The 15,887-nt window shown below is 35.0% G+C and overlaps 1 protein-coding gene across 2 annotated transcripts; it reads right to left on the bottom strand.

Moving 5' to 3' along the window:
* Positions 1-14,007: 14,007 nt before the first annotated feature.
* LOC133076461 (DNA repair protein RAD51 homolog 1-like) lies at positions 14,008-15,027 on the bottom strand. Of its 2 annotated transcripts, XM_061170993.1 has the most exons (2): positions 14,248-15,027; positions 14,081-14,131 (listed from the first exon to the last, which is right to left on the bottom strand). In XM_061170993.1, the coding sequence occupies exons 1-2, from the start codon at positions 15,025-15,027 to the stop codon at positions 14,081-14,083; spliced, it is 831 nt and encodes a 276-aa protein (XP_061026976.1). The 2 variants fall into 2 exon arrangements, with proteins under 2 accessions (XP_061026975.1, XP_061026976.1); XM_061170992.1 differs by having other exon boundaries at positions 14,008-15,027.
* Positions 15,028-15,887: the final 860 nt, after the last annotated feature.

The following is a 15,887-nucleotide window of genomic DNA, read 5'->3' as shown; positions in this document are numbered from 1 at the left end:
AGAAACAGTTTCCATGAAAACTTCTACAAAGCATTAAATAAAGAAGTAGTTCTATGTTTACCAAACTTTTCTGGAGTCAGTTGGGAAAAATAATGCCAAATTTATTTTATGAAACTTGTCAGAATAGCATTTCAAAATCTGACAACAGTACCATCATGGAAAATTACAAGTAAAGCACTTTTATGGGAGTAGATATATACATCCTAAATAAAATACTAGAGGAATAAATGCAGGTATATGTAAAAGTACTCTGTATAATTAACAACTTGGGTTATCCAAGAAATTAAAGAAAACTTTCTCAGTCTGATGAAGGGTATTTACAAATTACTTACTGCATTTCAACTTGAAATCTTTCCTTTGGAGATCAGGAAATAGACCAATTGTCTATCATCATTACTTTTGTTTAATATTGTGCTAGAGAGGTCTTAGCCTGGACACTGAAGTAAGAAAAAACAGAAGAAAGAAACAGACTGTCATTAATATGACATGATTATCTATATGACAGATCCAAGAAAATAATAGATCTAACATGGAGGCTTAACAAGGTTTCTGGAAAAAAATAAATATCAAATAATCAGTTGTATTTTCAAATATGCAGAGGTGGACACAGTGAGCACACTTTGCTGATCCTGGCTCAAGGTACCCTTCCAGAAGAGTGGTCTTATCTTGCATCTCCTTCCTCCTAGCTTACAGAAGTATTAGCAGAAGCTGCGGCAGCCTTATTAGACCACAAAATGGGAACAGTATACTGTGAATGAGAGAGCAGCTAGGTGGGAAGAGTAGGGGCTTCTGACACCATGAAGCCAGCACATGTATTTGGTTTATAATGGGAAAGAGATCTCTATTTCTATTTTTTTAAGCCAGAACTATTGTGTACTTTGCTACCAGAGAAAAATCAGTTTTTAAATTAGTATAGCTAGGAAAAATCAAGAGAAGAGAAATTAGAAAATACATTATTGGAGAACCAGGAAAGTATTCATGACAATCTGGGTGAAGGAATGGTCTCTGGAAACTCTATGAGGGCTTTAAGACCAAAGACTCTTTAAGTATAAATATTCTCTAATTAGGAAAAAAAAGTGAACTTTGCAATTAAAAATGTAGCTCTGTTTCTTATTGCTAGTAACTCTAAGTCTATGTATATTGTGAGAATACACAATCTGAAATAGTATACTGAAGGATTATAAATTGTTAAAACCTTAGATGCTGTGATTGATATCTATACCCAAGGGGATAGAGAGGTAAGATTTAACCTCACAGTTAGAGAAGAGTGCTGATCCTTTGGTCCTCAGGGACACAGGAATGCAGGTGGTACCTTGGGGCCTCATCAGGACTACTGAAGCATTTGCTCTCAGCCTATAACAATTTGGTGTTGAGTGTGTGTTGTGTGCAGGAATGCCCATGTGTATGTGTGTGTGCACACATGCACTTGTGTGCATTATGTTTATTCCCAAAGACATATGCTTAATTTTATCTAAATAAGTAACAATGGAAAATGCAATTCATCAAGGCAGAAGAGGAAATAAACTATGTTTTGTTTTCTCCCTGCCTTTTCAGTTTTTCTTCGTAGTTGTTCTCTATTACCTGTGTATAGCATATCAGCAGCTGCCTCACAATCAGGCCAGTAGCTTACATGTCTATGTGTGCTATAGCATCACCTTTACATTGAGCCAATAGAGCACGAGGGAAACCCTTGCATTTAGACTATATTCCAACTTTTCAAATGGTTACATTCTACTTTTAACTCAGGGCAAATAATTTAATCTGCTCAGACCTCAACTCCTCATTAATAAAATAAAGATATCTCCCATGCCTACTCAAAGCAGGACCAATAGAGCACATTCTGAAGTTAAAAAACATTGGCCTGAATCTTGACTTTTCCACTATCTAGTCATATATATCCTTGGGCCTATCAACAACATTTTCTAAGCCTCATCATTCTCATCTGGCAAAATGGTAATAAATACACACACAACAGAATTTTTATTAATATTAAATGAGTTAATGGAGGTGAAAGTGCATAGCACAAGACCTCATATGAGTGGACCCTTAAAAAAACTTGATTTAATTAGTTTATCCTCATTTAGGATCGTATGGAATATCAAATAAGATAATAATGAAAAAGTATTTTATAATTTAAAAGTTATTCACAACAATTATAGAACAACATATTCGTATGTAACTACTTGCCTTAGAAAGATCTCCGCTCCATATACCCTTTAGAGAATACATCTTCTTAGTCCACAGTCGTTAAAAATATCAAGAGTGAGCATGCAGCTCAATATCAAAAAAAGAAACAACCCAATCTAAAAAAGGGCAGAAGACCTAAATAGATGTTTCTCCAAAGGAGATATACAGATTGCCAACAAATAAATAAAAGGATGCTCAACATCACTAATCATTAGAGAAATGCAAATCAAAACTACAATGAGGTATCACCTCACACCAGTCAGAGTGGCCATCATCAAAAAATCTACAAACAATAAATGCTGGAGAGGGTGTGGAGAAAAGGGAACCCTCTTGCACTGTTGGTGGGAATGTAAATTGATACAGCCACAGTGGAGAACAGTATGGAGGTTCCTTAAAAAACTAAAAATAGAACTACCATACGACCCAGCAATCCCACTACTGGGCATATACCTTGAGACAACCATAATTCGAAAAGAGTCATGTACCACAATGTTCATTGCCGCTCTATTTACAATAGCCAGGACATGGAAGCAACCTAAGTGTCCATTGAGAGATGAATGGATAAAGAAGATGTGGCACATGTATACAATGGAATATTACTCAGCCATAAAAAGAATGAAATTGAGTTATTTGTAGTGAGGTGGATGGACCTAGAGTCTGTCATACAGAGTGAAGTAAGTCAGAAAGAGAAAAACAAATACAGTATGCTAACACATATATATGGAATCTAAAAAAAAAGAAAAATGGTTCTGAAGAACCTAGGGGCAGGACAGGAATAAAGAAACAGATGTAGAGAATGGACTTGAGGACACGGGGAGGGGGAAGTGTAAGCTGGGACGAAGTGAGAGAGTGGCATGGACATATATACATTACCAAATGTAAAAGAGCTAGCTAATGGGAAGCAGCCGCATAGCACAGGGAGATCAGCTCGGTGCTTTGTGACCACCTAGAGGGATGGGATAGGGAGGGTGGGAGGGAGATGAGAGAAGGAGGAGATATGGGGATATATGTATATGTATAGCTGATTCACTTTGTTATAAAGCAGAAACTAACACACCATTGTAAAGCAATAATACTCCAATAAGGGTGTTAAAAAAAAAGTCTCACTAAGGCCCACCATTAATTAATTGCTCAAAAAAAAAAAAAAAAGTGAGCTATGTGTTGGACAAGTAGTACCTTATATAAATTATGCCTTTTCAAATATGTGATTGGATATTTTATATAACAAATGTTAAAATGAGTTTAACCTGAAATTTTTCTTCTGGTGCAAAATTCATAAACATTCATACTGTTCATGTGGTCACATAAACCTTATTTGTATTCAACTACTAATTTGAAAGATATTGGATGTGTTTTAATGTTCATGATCAAAAATTCTCAGATGGCTTAAAAACTTGTTCAAGCCAAATGTGAAAATAATATCAGTTAAGAAATCATTTCTTACATTCTCTTAGTGAGCTTATAATATACATCTATAATAAAATATACAATGTCATGTTTTTTTGGAGGGAGATTTAAGAAGAAAACTATGTATCTCACAAAAGGCAAGGTTTGTTCTTCTTTAGTTTATTTGAATGTTTAATTATTTTAAATAAAATATATCTAAAGCATATTAATTATTAAAAGAATTTCTATAGTGATTGCTCTAAATAATGAAAAAATGTCTCATAAGTTGTGAGTTTTCTAATTTCCTATGAACTATTTTAATATTAGATTTTTTAAAAATAAAATCATTCATTTATTTCTGGATTACATAAAATGGAAATATGCTAAGAATACATATTTTAATGTTCAGTGTATAAACTATAAAGTTCTTCCTTCATCTTCTTTCAACAATCAATTAAAAATCCATTTTTAGAGTTAAATTAAATATCATAGTATTAGAAGACGTGGGATCATATTGGGAATTTCCTGGCAGTCCAGTGGTTAGGACTCCATGCTTCCACTGCAGGGGGCACGGGTTTGATCCCCGGTTGGAGAATTAAGATTATGCATGCTGCATGGTACAGCTAAAAAAAAAAAAGGAAGATGTGGGATCATATAACATAAACCTTCTTTCTTAACATCTAAAATATCATTAGAAAAAATAAAGTTATGTTAATAATAATGAAGAAGTCAATTAAATTTTGTGGCAGAAGGAACAAATAGAATTCAGAGACAGAAAGAGAGAGAGATCTGTATTTCATGGTGGAAGCTAGTTTAATCTGCACCTTAAAAAGGGAACAAATCTGGATAAATGTTATGAGACAATCATTTATATTACAAAAATAATATGAAAACAAAGTCATAATATGTCTGCTTGGTGAAAAATAAACATATTACTTTGACCTAACCAAAAGATTCATACTGAGGAATAGTGAGAGACAATAGCAGATAGAAAAAAATATGGTTGGGTAATTGGACAGCCTTAAATGCTAGGCAAAAATAAATTATTTTTAAAGAATAAGCAGTATATTGTGGCAGGATCAAGACTGCAGAGTAGGAAGACCCTGAATTCACCCCCTCCCATGACACACCAAAATTACAACTTGTTATAGAGCAACTATCTATGAGAATAACCTGACTAGCAGAAAAGCTTTCCCACAACTAAAGATATAAAGAAGGAGACATAATGAGATGGTTAGTAGGGGCAGAGATGCAGTCTAGTGAGGACCCACATCCCTGGGTCAGTAACCCACAAATGGGAGGGATGTCATAACTGCAGAGATCCTCCCCAGGTAGGGAAGGTTCCAAGCCCCACATCAGGCTCCCCAGCCCAGGGTCCTACACCAAGAAGATGAGAGCATAAGAACATTTGGTTTTACGAACCAGTGGGGCTTATGTTCAGGAGGGCTGGAGGCCTATAGGCAAGAGAGACTCTGCTCTTAGTGGGTGTGTGCAAAACCTCACATGCTCTGAGTTTCAGCGTAGAGGCAGTATATTGAAAGGCGCCTGAATCAGACCCACTTGCTATCTTGGAGAGCCACCCAAAGAGGCAGGAGGCAGCTGGGACCCTCCCTGAGGACGGAGATACTGATTGCAGTCATTTTGGGGATCTTATTCTACTGTACTAGCATCAGCACTGGCAAGCACCATTTTGGAATCCTCCCTCTAGCCTATTAGTACTAGGGACTTTCCCTGCCTACCAGAAGAACTGCAGCAGCCACATAAGGACCTCAGGCCAGGAGGCTAGGGGCCAGTCCTGCCTACTAACCCACCCATAGTAACTGGCCCTGCCATAAGAGAAAGGTATGTGCAGCCTACATAAGGGACACTGCTGGAGCATCTAGTTCTGGTGGCCAGAGGGGAGTGAGCTGCAGGGCCTCATAGAATGTCTTCTACATAAGGACACTTCTCCAAGATTGGGAGACATAATGGACCTACCAAATATATAGAAATAAACAGAGAATTATGAAAAATGAGGAGACAGAGAAATTTGTTCCAGAAAAAAGAACAGGACAAAACTTCAAAAAAAAGAACTAAAAGAAATAGAGATAAGCAATCTACTTGATAAAAGGTTAAAGGTAATGATTATAAAGATGCTCATCAAATAATGGATGAACACAGTGAGAATTTCATAGAATTAGAAAATATAAAAAAGGACCAATCAGACCTGAAGAATACAATAACCAAAATTAAAAATACACTAGAAGGAACCAACAGTAGACTAGATGATATAGAAGAACAGAGCAGTGATCAGGAAAACAGTGCAAATTACTCAAGCTGAACAGAAAAAAGAAAGAATAATTTAAAAAATAAGAATAGTTTAAGAAACCTCTAAGACAACATCAAGTATACTAATATTAACATTCTAGGGAATACAGAAAGAGAAGAGAGAGAGAAACAGACAGAATAACTATTTAAAGAAATAATACCTGAAAACTTCCCTAACCTGGGAAAGAACACAGACATTCAGGTCCAGGAAGTTCAGAGAGTCCCAAAAAGATGAATCCAAAGAGGTCCACACAAAGACACATTATAATTAAAATGTCAAAAATTAAAGACAAAGAGTGCATCTTAAAAGCAGCAAGAGAAAAGCAACTAGTTACAAACAAGGGAACTCCTGTAAGATTACTAGTTGACTTTTCAGCAGAAACTTTACAGGCCAGAAGGGAGTGGCATAGTATAATCAAAGTGCTGAAAGGAAAAAACCTACAACTAAGAACAATACTCTACCTGGCAAGATTATCATTGAGAATTGAAGGAGACACAAAGAGTTTTACAGGTAAGCAAAAGTTAAAGAGTTTATCACCACCAAACTGGCCTTAGAAAAAATATTAAAGGGACTTCTCTAAGTAGAAAAGAAAAAGCTACAACTAGAAATAAGAAAATTATTAAAGGAAAAATCCCACTGGTAAAGGCAAACATATGGTAAAGGTAGTGAATCAACCACTTTAAAGCTAGTAGGAAGGTTAAAAGACAAAAGTAGTAAAATCATCTATATATAAAATAAGTACTTAAGAGATACACACACAAAAAAGTTGTAAAATATGATCTCAAAAACATAAAACCTGAGGGGGGAGTAGAAATGTAAGGCTGTTAGAATGCTTTCAAACTTAAGAGATCATCAGCTTAAAAAGAAAGCTACATATGTAGGTTGTTATTTGTGAACCTCATGTTAGCCACAAACCAAAAACATATAATAGATATACACACAAAAAAAGAGAAAGAAATCCAAACATAACATTAAAGATAGTCATCAAATCACAAGGTAAAAGAGCAAGAGGAGAAGGGAATAACAATGACCAAAAAAACCCAAAAAACAAAAACAAAAACAGCCTACAAAAACAACCAGAAAACAGTGACAATATGCACATACATATCAATAATTACTTAAAAGTAAATGAACTAAATGCTCCAATCAAAATACATAGAGTGGATAAATGTATAAAAAACAAGACCCATCTATATACTGTCTACAAGAGACTCACTTCATATCTAAAGACACACAGACTGAAATTAAGAAGATGGAAAAATATATTCCACACAAATAGAAACAAAAAGAAAACCAGGTTAGCAATAATTATATCAGAAAAAATAGACTTTAAAACAAGCACTATAACAAGTGCATTACATAATCATAAAGGTAATCTAACATGAAGATATAACACTTGTCAGTATACAGGGACCCAACATGGAAGCACCTAAATACACAAAGAAAATATTAATAAACATAGAGGGAGAAATTTAGAGTAATTCAATAATAGTAGGGTATTTTAATGCCCCACTTATATCAATGGGCAGATCATACAGATAGAAAGTCAATATGGTAACATTAGCTTTAAATTACATATTCACCAGATAGACTTAATGTTATATTCAGAATATTCCATTCAAAAACAGCACTATACATATTCTTTTCAAGTGCATGGAACATTCTCCAGAACGGGTCATATGCTAGGTCACAAAGTAAGTCTCAGTAAATTTAAGAAAATCGAAAAATATATCAAGCATCTTTTTTTGGCCACAAGAGAATGAGACTAGAAATCAAATACAAGAAAAAAAACTGAAAAAACAAACAAACAAACAAACATGTGAAGGTTAAATAATGTGCTACTAAACAACCAATGGGTCACTGAAGGAATCAAAGAGGAAATAAAAAATACCTTCAGACAAATGAAATGGAAACATAATGCAAAACCTCTGGGACACAGAAAAAGCAGGTCTACATGGGAAGTTTATAAATATTATAAAGGCCTATATCAGAAAACAAGAAAAAAAATCTCAATAAGCAATCTAATCTTTCACATAAAGGATCTAGAAATAGAAGAAAAAGCACAACCCAAATTAGCAGAAGGAAGGGGATAAAAAGATGAGAGTGGAAAAAAATGAAATAGAGATTTAAAAAAAAGAACAGTAGAAAAGATCAATGAAACTAAGAGTTGTTTCTTTGAAAGATAAACAACATTTATAAACGTTTAGCCAGTTTCATCAAGAAAAAAAGAGAGAAGGCTCAAGTAAATAAAATCAGAAATGAAAGATAAGTTAAAATCAACACCACAGAAAATCAAAGGATCATAAGAGATTACTAGGAACAACAAAATAAAATAGACAACCTAGAAGAAATGGATAAACTCCTACAAAAGTACAATCTTCCAAGGCTGATTCAGGAAGAAATAGAAAATATGAACAGATGAATTACCAGTAATGAAATTGAATTAGTAATAAAACAACTCCCAGAAAACAAAAGTCCAGAATCAGGTAGTTTCACCAGGGAATTCTAACAAATATTACAGAGTTAACAATGACCCTTCTTGAACTATTCCTTCCACAAACTTGAAGGGAAGGAATGCTTCAAACTCATTCTATTGGGCCAACATTACCCTGATACCAAAACCAGACAAAGACACCACAAAAAAGAAAATTACAAGCCAATGTCCTTGATGAACAAAATACTAGCAAACCAAATTTAAAAATACATTAAAAGATCATACACCATGATCAAGTGGAATTTATCCCAGGGATGCAAAGATGGATCAATATCTTCATATCAATCAATGTGTTATACCACATTAACAAAATGAAGAATAAAAATCATACAATCATCTCAACAGATGCAGAAAAAGCTTTTGACAAAAATCAACATCCAATTATGATAAAATCTTTCAATAAATTTTGTATAGAGGAAACATACCTCAAAATACTAAGGCCATATATGACAAACCCACAGCCAACATCTTACTCAATGGCAAAAAGCTGAAAGCATTTCCTCTAAGATCAAAAAGAAGACAAGGATACCCACTTTCACCACTTTTATTTAACAGAATTTGGAAGTTCTAACCTCAGCAACCAGTCAAGAAAAAGAAATAAAAAGAATCCAAAAAGGAAAGGAAAACTGTCACTGTTTGCAATTTACATGATACTATATACAGACAATACTAAAGACTCCACCAAATAACTGTCAGAACTCACCAATGAATTCAGTACAGTTGTAGGATAAAAAATTAATACACAGAAATCTGTTGCATTTCTGTACACTAACAATGAAATATCAGAAAGAGAAATTAAGTAGACAAACTCATTTACAACTGCATCAAAAAGAATAAAATAACAAGGAATAAATCTAAACAAGAAGGTAAAAGACATGTACTCTGAAAACTATAGGAAATTAATGAAAGAAATTGTGAAGACAACACAAACAAATGGAAGGATATCCTAGCTCAGGATTCAAAGAATTAATATTGTTAAAATTCCCATACTATCCAAGGCATTCTACAGATTCAATGCAATTCCTATCAATATACCAGTGGCACTTTTCACAGAACTAGAGCAAATAATCCTAAAACTTATATAGAACAACAAAAGAATAACATACACACACACACACACACACACACACACACACACATATTGAGTTGGCTAAAAATTTTCATTTGGGTTTTTCCATAAGATGTTACAGAAAAACCCAAATGAACTTTTTGGCCAACCCAATATATATAATATATATTGTATAGAATGCTGAATAGCCAAAGCAATTTAGAAAGAGGAACAAATCCTGAGATTTTATGCTCCCTGATTTCAAACTGTACTACAAAGCTACAGTAATTAAAACAGTATGGTACTGGCACAAAAACAGACACCCATATCAATGGAACAGAATAAGAACCCAGAAATAAACCCACACTTATATGTTCAATTAATCTACAACAAATGAGGCAAGAACATACAGTGGGGAAAAGACAGTTTCCATCAATAAATGATGTTGAAAAAACTGGACAGCTACATGTAAATCAATTCCCTCACTCCATACACAAAAATGAATTCAAAATAGATTAACGGCTTAATTGTTTTAAGACATGAAACCATAAAACTCCTAGAACAAGGCATAGGCAATATACTTTTTGACATCAGTCTTAGCAATATATATATATATTTTTTGATCTGTCTCCTCAGGCAAGAGAAACAAAAGCAAAAATAAAGAAATGGGACTACATCAAACAAAAGTTTTTGTACAGCCAAGGAAATCATCAACACAATTAAAATCTATCTACTGAATGGGAGAAGATATTTGCAAATGATACATCTGCAAGAGGTTAATATCCAAAATATACAATGAACTCAACATCAAAAAAAAAAAAAAAACTAATTAAGAAATGTGCAGAAGACCTACAGACATTTTACCAAAGAAGACATACCGATGACCAACAGATACATGAAAAATTATCAACATTGCTAATCATCAGGAAAAATGCAAATCAAAACCACAAGAGACATTACCTCACACCTGTCAGATGGTTATTATCAAAAAAATAACCAATAACAAGTGTTGGCAAGGATGTGAAGAAAAGGGAACCCTCTGACACTGTTAATAATATTGTAAATTAGTGCATTCACTATGGAAAATGGTACGGAAAGTCCTCTAAAAATTAAAAGTAGAACTACTATATAATCCAGCAATTCCACTCCTGGGTATTTACATGAAGAAAAAAAAACACTAATTAGAAAAGATGTATGCAACCCCATGTTCATTGCAGTATTATTTACACTAGCCATGATATGGAAACAGCCCAAGTGTTCATCAATACATGAATGGATAAAGAAAAAGTTGTACATATATGCAATGGGATATTACTGAACCATTAAATAAGAAAATCTTGCCATTTGTGACAACATGGATGGGTCTAGAGGATATCATCCTATGTGAAATAAGTCAGTAAGAGAAATATAAATACTGTATGGTCTCACTTATATGTGGATTCTAAGAAACAAAATAAATGAACAAACAAAACAAACAAAACAGACCCATAGATACAGAGAACAAACTGATGGTTGCCAGAGGGGAGGGGTGAGGGGGGCTGGGTGAAATAGGTGAAGGATATTAAGAGGTATAACTTACAGTTATAAAATAAATGGCTTGGATACATAATGTACAGTATAATTAATATGGTCAATAATATTGTAATAACTTTGTATGGAAACAGATGGTTGGTTACAAGTCTTATGGTGGGGTTCATTTTGTAATGTATTTAAATGTCAAATCACCATGTTACATACTTGAAACTAACATAATATTGTATAGCAACTATATTTAAACAGAAAAAAAAGAATAAGCAATATATTGCCACTTCCAGAAAGGACTAGGGTAAATGGATTTTAATTTTATAATATGTAGAATATTAGACATATATTCAAAAAGTTTAAAAAATTTTTCTGTTGCCTTCATGTCAGGGTGCAAAACATATTACATGAAATAATTATAGCAATGATAACAAAATAATAATAATATTCATCACTTATTGAGCGCTTATAGAATTTTAGACACTGTTCTACAGCCTATTGAAGTATTAACTTGTTTATTCCTAACAAAAGTCCTTTATAAAGATGAGAAAATGGTTCTATATCCCACATTTTTTATCTTTTCACTCCAATGCAGATATAAGAGATTTGTAAATAAACCTCATACTTACTAGAGGAAAAAAATCTAAACATCATTTTCAGTATATTCTCTCCTTAATTTTAGATTATTCAAAAACACTCAATTTCTTACACTGTTAAAAGGTCATCTTTATTGTAAGGAGACCCTTAACTGTGTTTATTTACTCAAAGATATCTATTAGGTATGATATGACAGAGAACCAACCACCTGCTATCAATAAAAATGTCATCAATTATAAGTAATTACTTTCCTTCTTTCCTTGGTAAAAGAAAAATGTATATCTTATCTTAAAGCTGAATAAAGCCTTTAAATTTCTTACCATAAGATAACTGGGAAAACTCAAGGATGTTACTCACTGTCTCACTGCAACATATTTAAAACATATTTCAAGGTCTTCTTCATTTAAGTTTAGCTACATCAAAAATAACCTGTATCATCGTGTGTTTCAACTGGTTTCAATGTCTTTGCTACAATAACTTACCTATGAATGACATGTTAAACAAATATCTCTGACATTTTACCCCGAACCCTTAAAAATATTCTAATCAAAGCAGCAACTACACCAGTAATTAATCTCAGATGGTTAATTGAGAAAGTAGCTTTTGTAGTGCATATTCCCGTCACAAAAATATTAGTTGTTTTTCGTATATCATTATTGAAATAGAAATATTTGTACTTTTCAACTGTTTGTATAAATATTTCTTCAAATAGTCAGCATTTTCTTTTGTTTTCTACAAATATTTACTGAGCAATATATGTGGTTCAATGGTAGCCATATTGTTTTCCATGTAAATTTCAGAATATTTTTATACCACTGAAGGAGAAACAGTTTTTTTTAACATGTAGCTTTTCGTTTTCTATTAAGAAAACTTAAAATATATTGCCAAACCATTACCATAAAATATAGTTAAATTTATTAAAATTTTATTGTATTTATTAAGTGATTTTGATTATTGTTGGAAAAAATTTATAAATCTCTTCAAATTTTGGATATTTCCAATTGAAATGTTTTACTTCTGATTATAGTATTATGCTGTCTTTATTTACTATCTCAGCATATTCTGTATCTTACAACCAACCTCATGGTTACCATATTTATAAATATATAATTCATAGAGACTTCTTGAAAATTTTGAATTATCATCACTGAATTTTTGTCACCACTGATTAGATCATATTCATTTTTTTTTTTTTTTTTTTTTTTTCTGTTACTGTGGCTTTATTATTTCATCCCAGGTTTGTTCTGTAATGTAGAAATGAAAGAAGGCCTAGGAGGTACACTGTTCTATAAAGTCAGGGAACAGAACTGTTTTTAAAACAAAGTTGCATTAAATTGTGTCTTCCTATCTCCCTATATATAGTAGGATCAACACAGGCAACAGCAGAGATTTGCACTGCCTCTCCTCCTAATACTAGCCGAGAGGCCCTTTGAAATTGGAAGAGTTGGTTAGAACCCATCCTGAGTAGAAGTTTGAAGAGGAAGGAGTATCTCAAACCCCTGAAGTAGAATAATCTGGGCAAGAACCAGCCCTATACAATACAAAACTTCTTAAAGAATAAAAACAAAGGCCACAGGAAAGCCATGGTGTAGCCATCTTGTGAGATCTTCTATTAGGTTAAAGGAGTATAAAATGAATCATCTGAATGTGGGACTTCCCTTTTAAATTTTCAATTTTAAAGCAATAGAAACTGATCACCCTACCCAGAGCCAAAACTATATTATGAAGGCCCTATCCTGAAATATTCAGCTTGTACCAGAATAACTCCTATAAACAGCACATTCACTACAAATAACTACTTTATTAGCAGTCCCACATTGAATCTACTTACTTGAAGAGCTTCTGAAATGTTTAAGATTCCAGAACTATCTTGAATTGCTCTTAGCATTAAAAAAGAGTAGATGGTGAAGGGCTGGTAGCCCAGCAGGCCTACTCAATACCCCTTATCTAAAAAAACATTCTTATATAAGCTAATTCAGACACACAAACTTTACCTGCTTCTGATTTAAGAGTTTTACTGACAGAGAAAAAAAAAACCTGTGAGGAGACCCACTCCCTTTGCCACATAGCTCAGGCATTTTTTCCCCAACATTATTCAGACAGCGAGAGAAGTCAGGTCTCTCCAGTTTTAGTTAGTTCTTAGACACATAAGATTGGCCAATAGCAGTTAGTCCTGAGTCAACCCCAAGGCACTATGATGTCAAAGGTACTTCATACCTACACCCCCAAACCAAAGAATTCACATAGAGATTAATATACTCTAGAAGGAATAAACATTTCAGATCAGCTTGTGACTACTGACCTGTCTCGTGTTTACACCATAAGAAAAGCCGATATAATAGCTGTTTTCCTGGAAGCCTTTTCCTGGCAGTCACAACAGGAAGAGGCCTGTGAAGAACCTCAGGGAGCAGTCCTCTCCATTAGGCTGCAGCACTTAAGGTTTATCACAGGAAAAAAACCAACGATTCAGTCCTTGGCATCTCCTACTCCATCCGCATTGATGGCAAACATAGCTTCAGCTTCAGGAAGACAAGGAGAGTCATAGATTTTGCAGATTCTGGTTTCCCCTCTTCCTTTTCTCAGGTACAGTCTTGTTGTTGAGGCATGAGCAATGATATTTCCTCCAATAGGTTTTTTAGGATCTGCAGCAAACATGGCTGCTCCATCCACTTGGGCTACCACCTGGTTGGTGATTACCACTGCTACACCAAACTCATCAGCAAGTCGCAGAAGCATCCGCAGAAACCTGGCCAAGTGCATCTGCCTGGCTGAAAGCTCACCTCGACCCGAATAGTCTGTTCTGTAGAGGGCGGTGGCACTGTCTACAATTAGCAGTGCATACCTGGACTCTACCATCATGGCTGATGCTTGATAAAGGAGCTGGGTCTGGTGGTCTGTGTTGAACCCTCGAGCATATGCTACATTATCCAGGACATCACTGCCAGAGAGGCCATATCTCTCAGCCACTGCTAGCAGCCGTTCTGGCCTAAAGGTACCCTCGGTGTCAATGTACATGGTCTTTCCTTCACCTCCACCTCGGTCAATGGGAAGCTGGCATGTTACAGCCAACGTATGACAGATCTGGGTCTTCCCAGTTCGGAATTCTCCAAACATCTCTGTGATGGATCCAGTCTCAATTCCTCCTTGAAGTAGTTTGTCAAGCTCTTTGGAGCCGGTAGTAATCTGTATGATCTCAGACCGCCTTTGGTGGAACTCAGTTGCAGTGGTGAAACCCATTGGAACTAATTTAGCTGCCTCAGTCAGAATTTTATCAGCTTTGGCTTCACTAATCCCCTTAATATTTATTAGCTCCTTCTTTGGTGCATAGGCAACAGCCTCCACAGTATGGAATCCAGCTTCTTCCAATTTCTTCACATCATTGGCATGTATGCCACATTGCTCTAATCGAGAAATAGGTTGTGGGCCAAAGCTCTCTTCTTCCACTGAAGTATCTGCATTTGCTTCAAGCTGCATCTGCATAGCCATTAGTTAGTGTTCAATACTCCGCCTGCAGCGTAACTCGCCCGGGCGGGCTGCACGCTCCGACTACAGTCCGCCGGACCCGCGCGCGGCCGACCCCGGACGGACTGCAGACCCCCTCGCCTGCGCCCCACTTCTCTACGCCCTTGCTCCGGCCTTCTGCACGAAACCCAGGCGAGTTTCAGCTCCTAACTGCGCTCCTGTGGGGCGTCTCAACTCTCTTCAGGCCTCGGTCTCAGGCGGCAGCGTCCACTCCGTCTGCCGCTTTCGGAAATCCCGCCCCCATATTCATTTTTATCTCATAACTCGGCTGATGAAGAACATGCACTAGGAATGGGAAAAGTCATTATTTTCATTGTTTATTTTTACGTGCATAAGTAGTGTTATTTTCAATCTGTGGTTTCCTTGTAGAATTTATTTAAACCTACTGGTCCATTTGCTGAGAATATTTAATTCAAATCATACATCATATAATCCATAATTTCATTAACTGGGTGATGAGATTTACAGGCACATGTAAACTGTAACTGATCAGAAAATGTGTTTCAACCACTCTACCATATAGAATTCCCATGCTTCCTAAAAATTTCTCTGGCCTCATGTTCAATGAAATTATCTATCCTTTAATGAAGGTGGGTGTCCACCGTCAATTCATACACTAGAAAATAGTATAGCCTTATATCATCATTATTTTTAAAGTAAAAGGAAATGAAAATTGAAACTTTAATACAATATACTTTCTTTTTATTGTAATGATGTGTGTGTGTGTGTGTGTGTGTGTGTCTTGAATATTATAGCCCATTCCTTAAAGCATCAGATTTTCTCAGTGAAAAGTATTAATTGAAGTTGAGATTATTGGCGTAAGG

Source organism: Eubalaena glacialis, chromosome 16 (assembly GCF_028564815.1).
Source record: "Eubalaena glacialis isolate mEubGla1 chromosome 16, mEubGla1.1.hap2.+ XY, whole genome shotgun sequence".
In the NCBI taxonomy this organism is placed as follows: domain Eukaryota; kingdom Metazoa; phylum Chordata; class Mammalia; order Artiodactyla; family Balaenidae; genus Eubalaena; species Eubalaena glacialis.
Note: the sequence above shows the minus strand (reverse complement) of the source record. Positions and strands in the feature narration are given on the sequence as shown.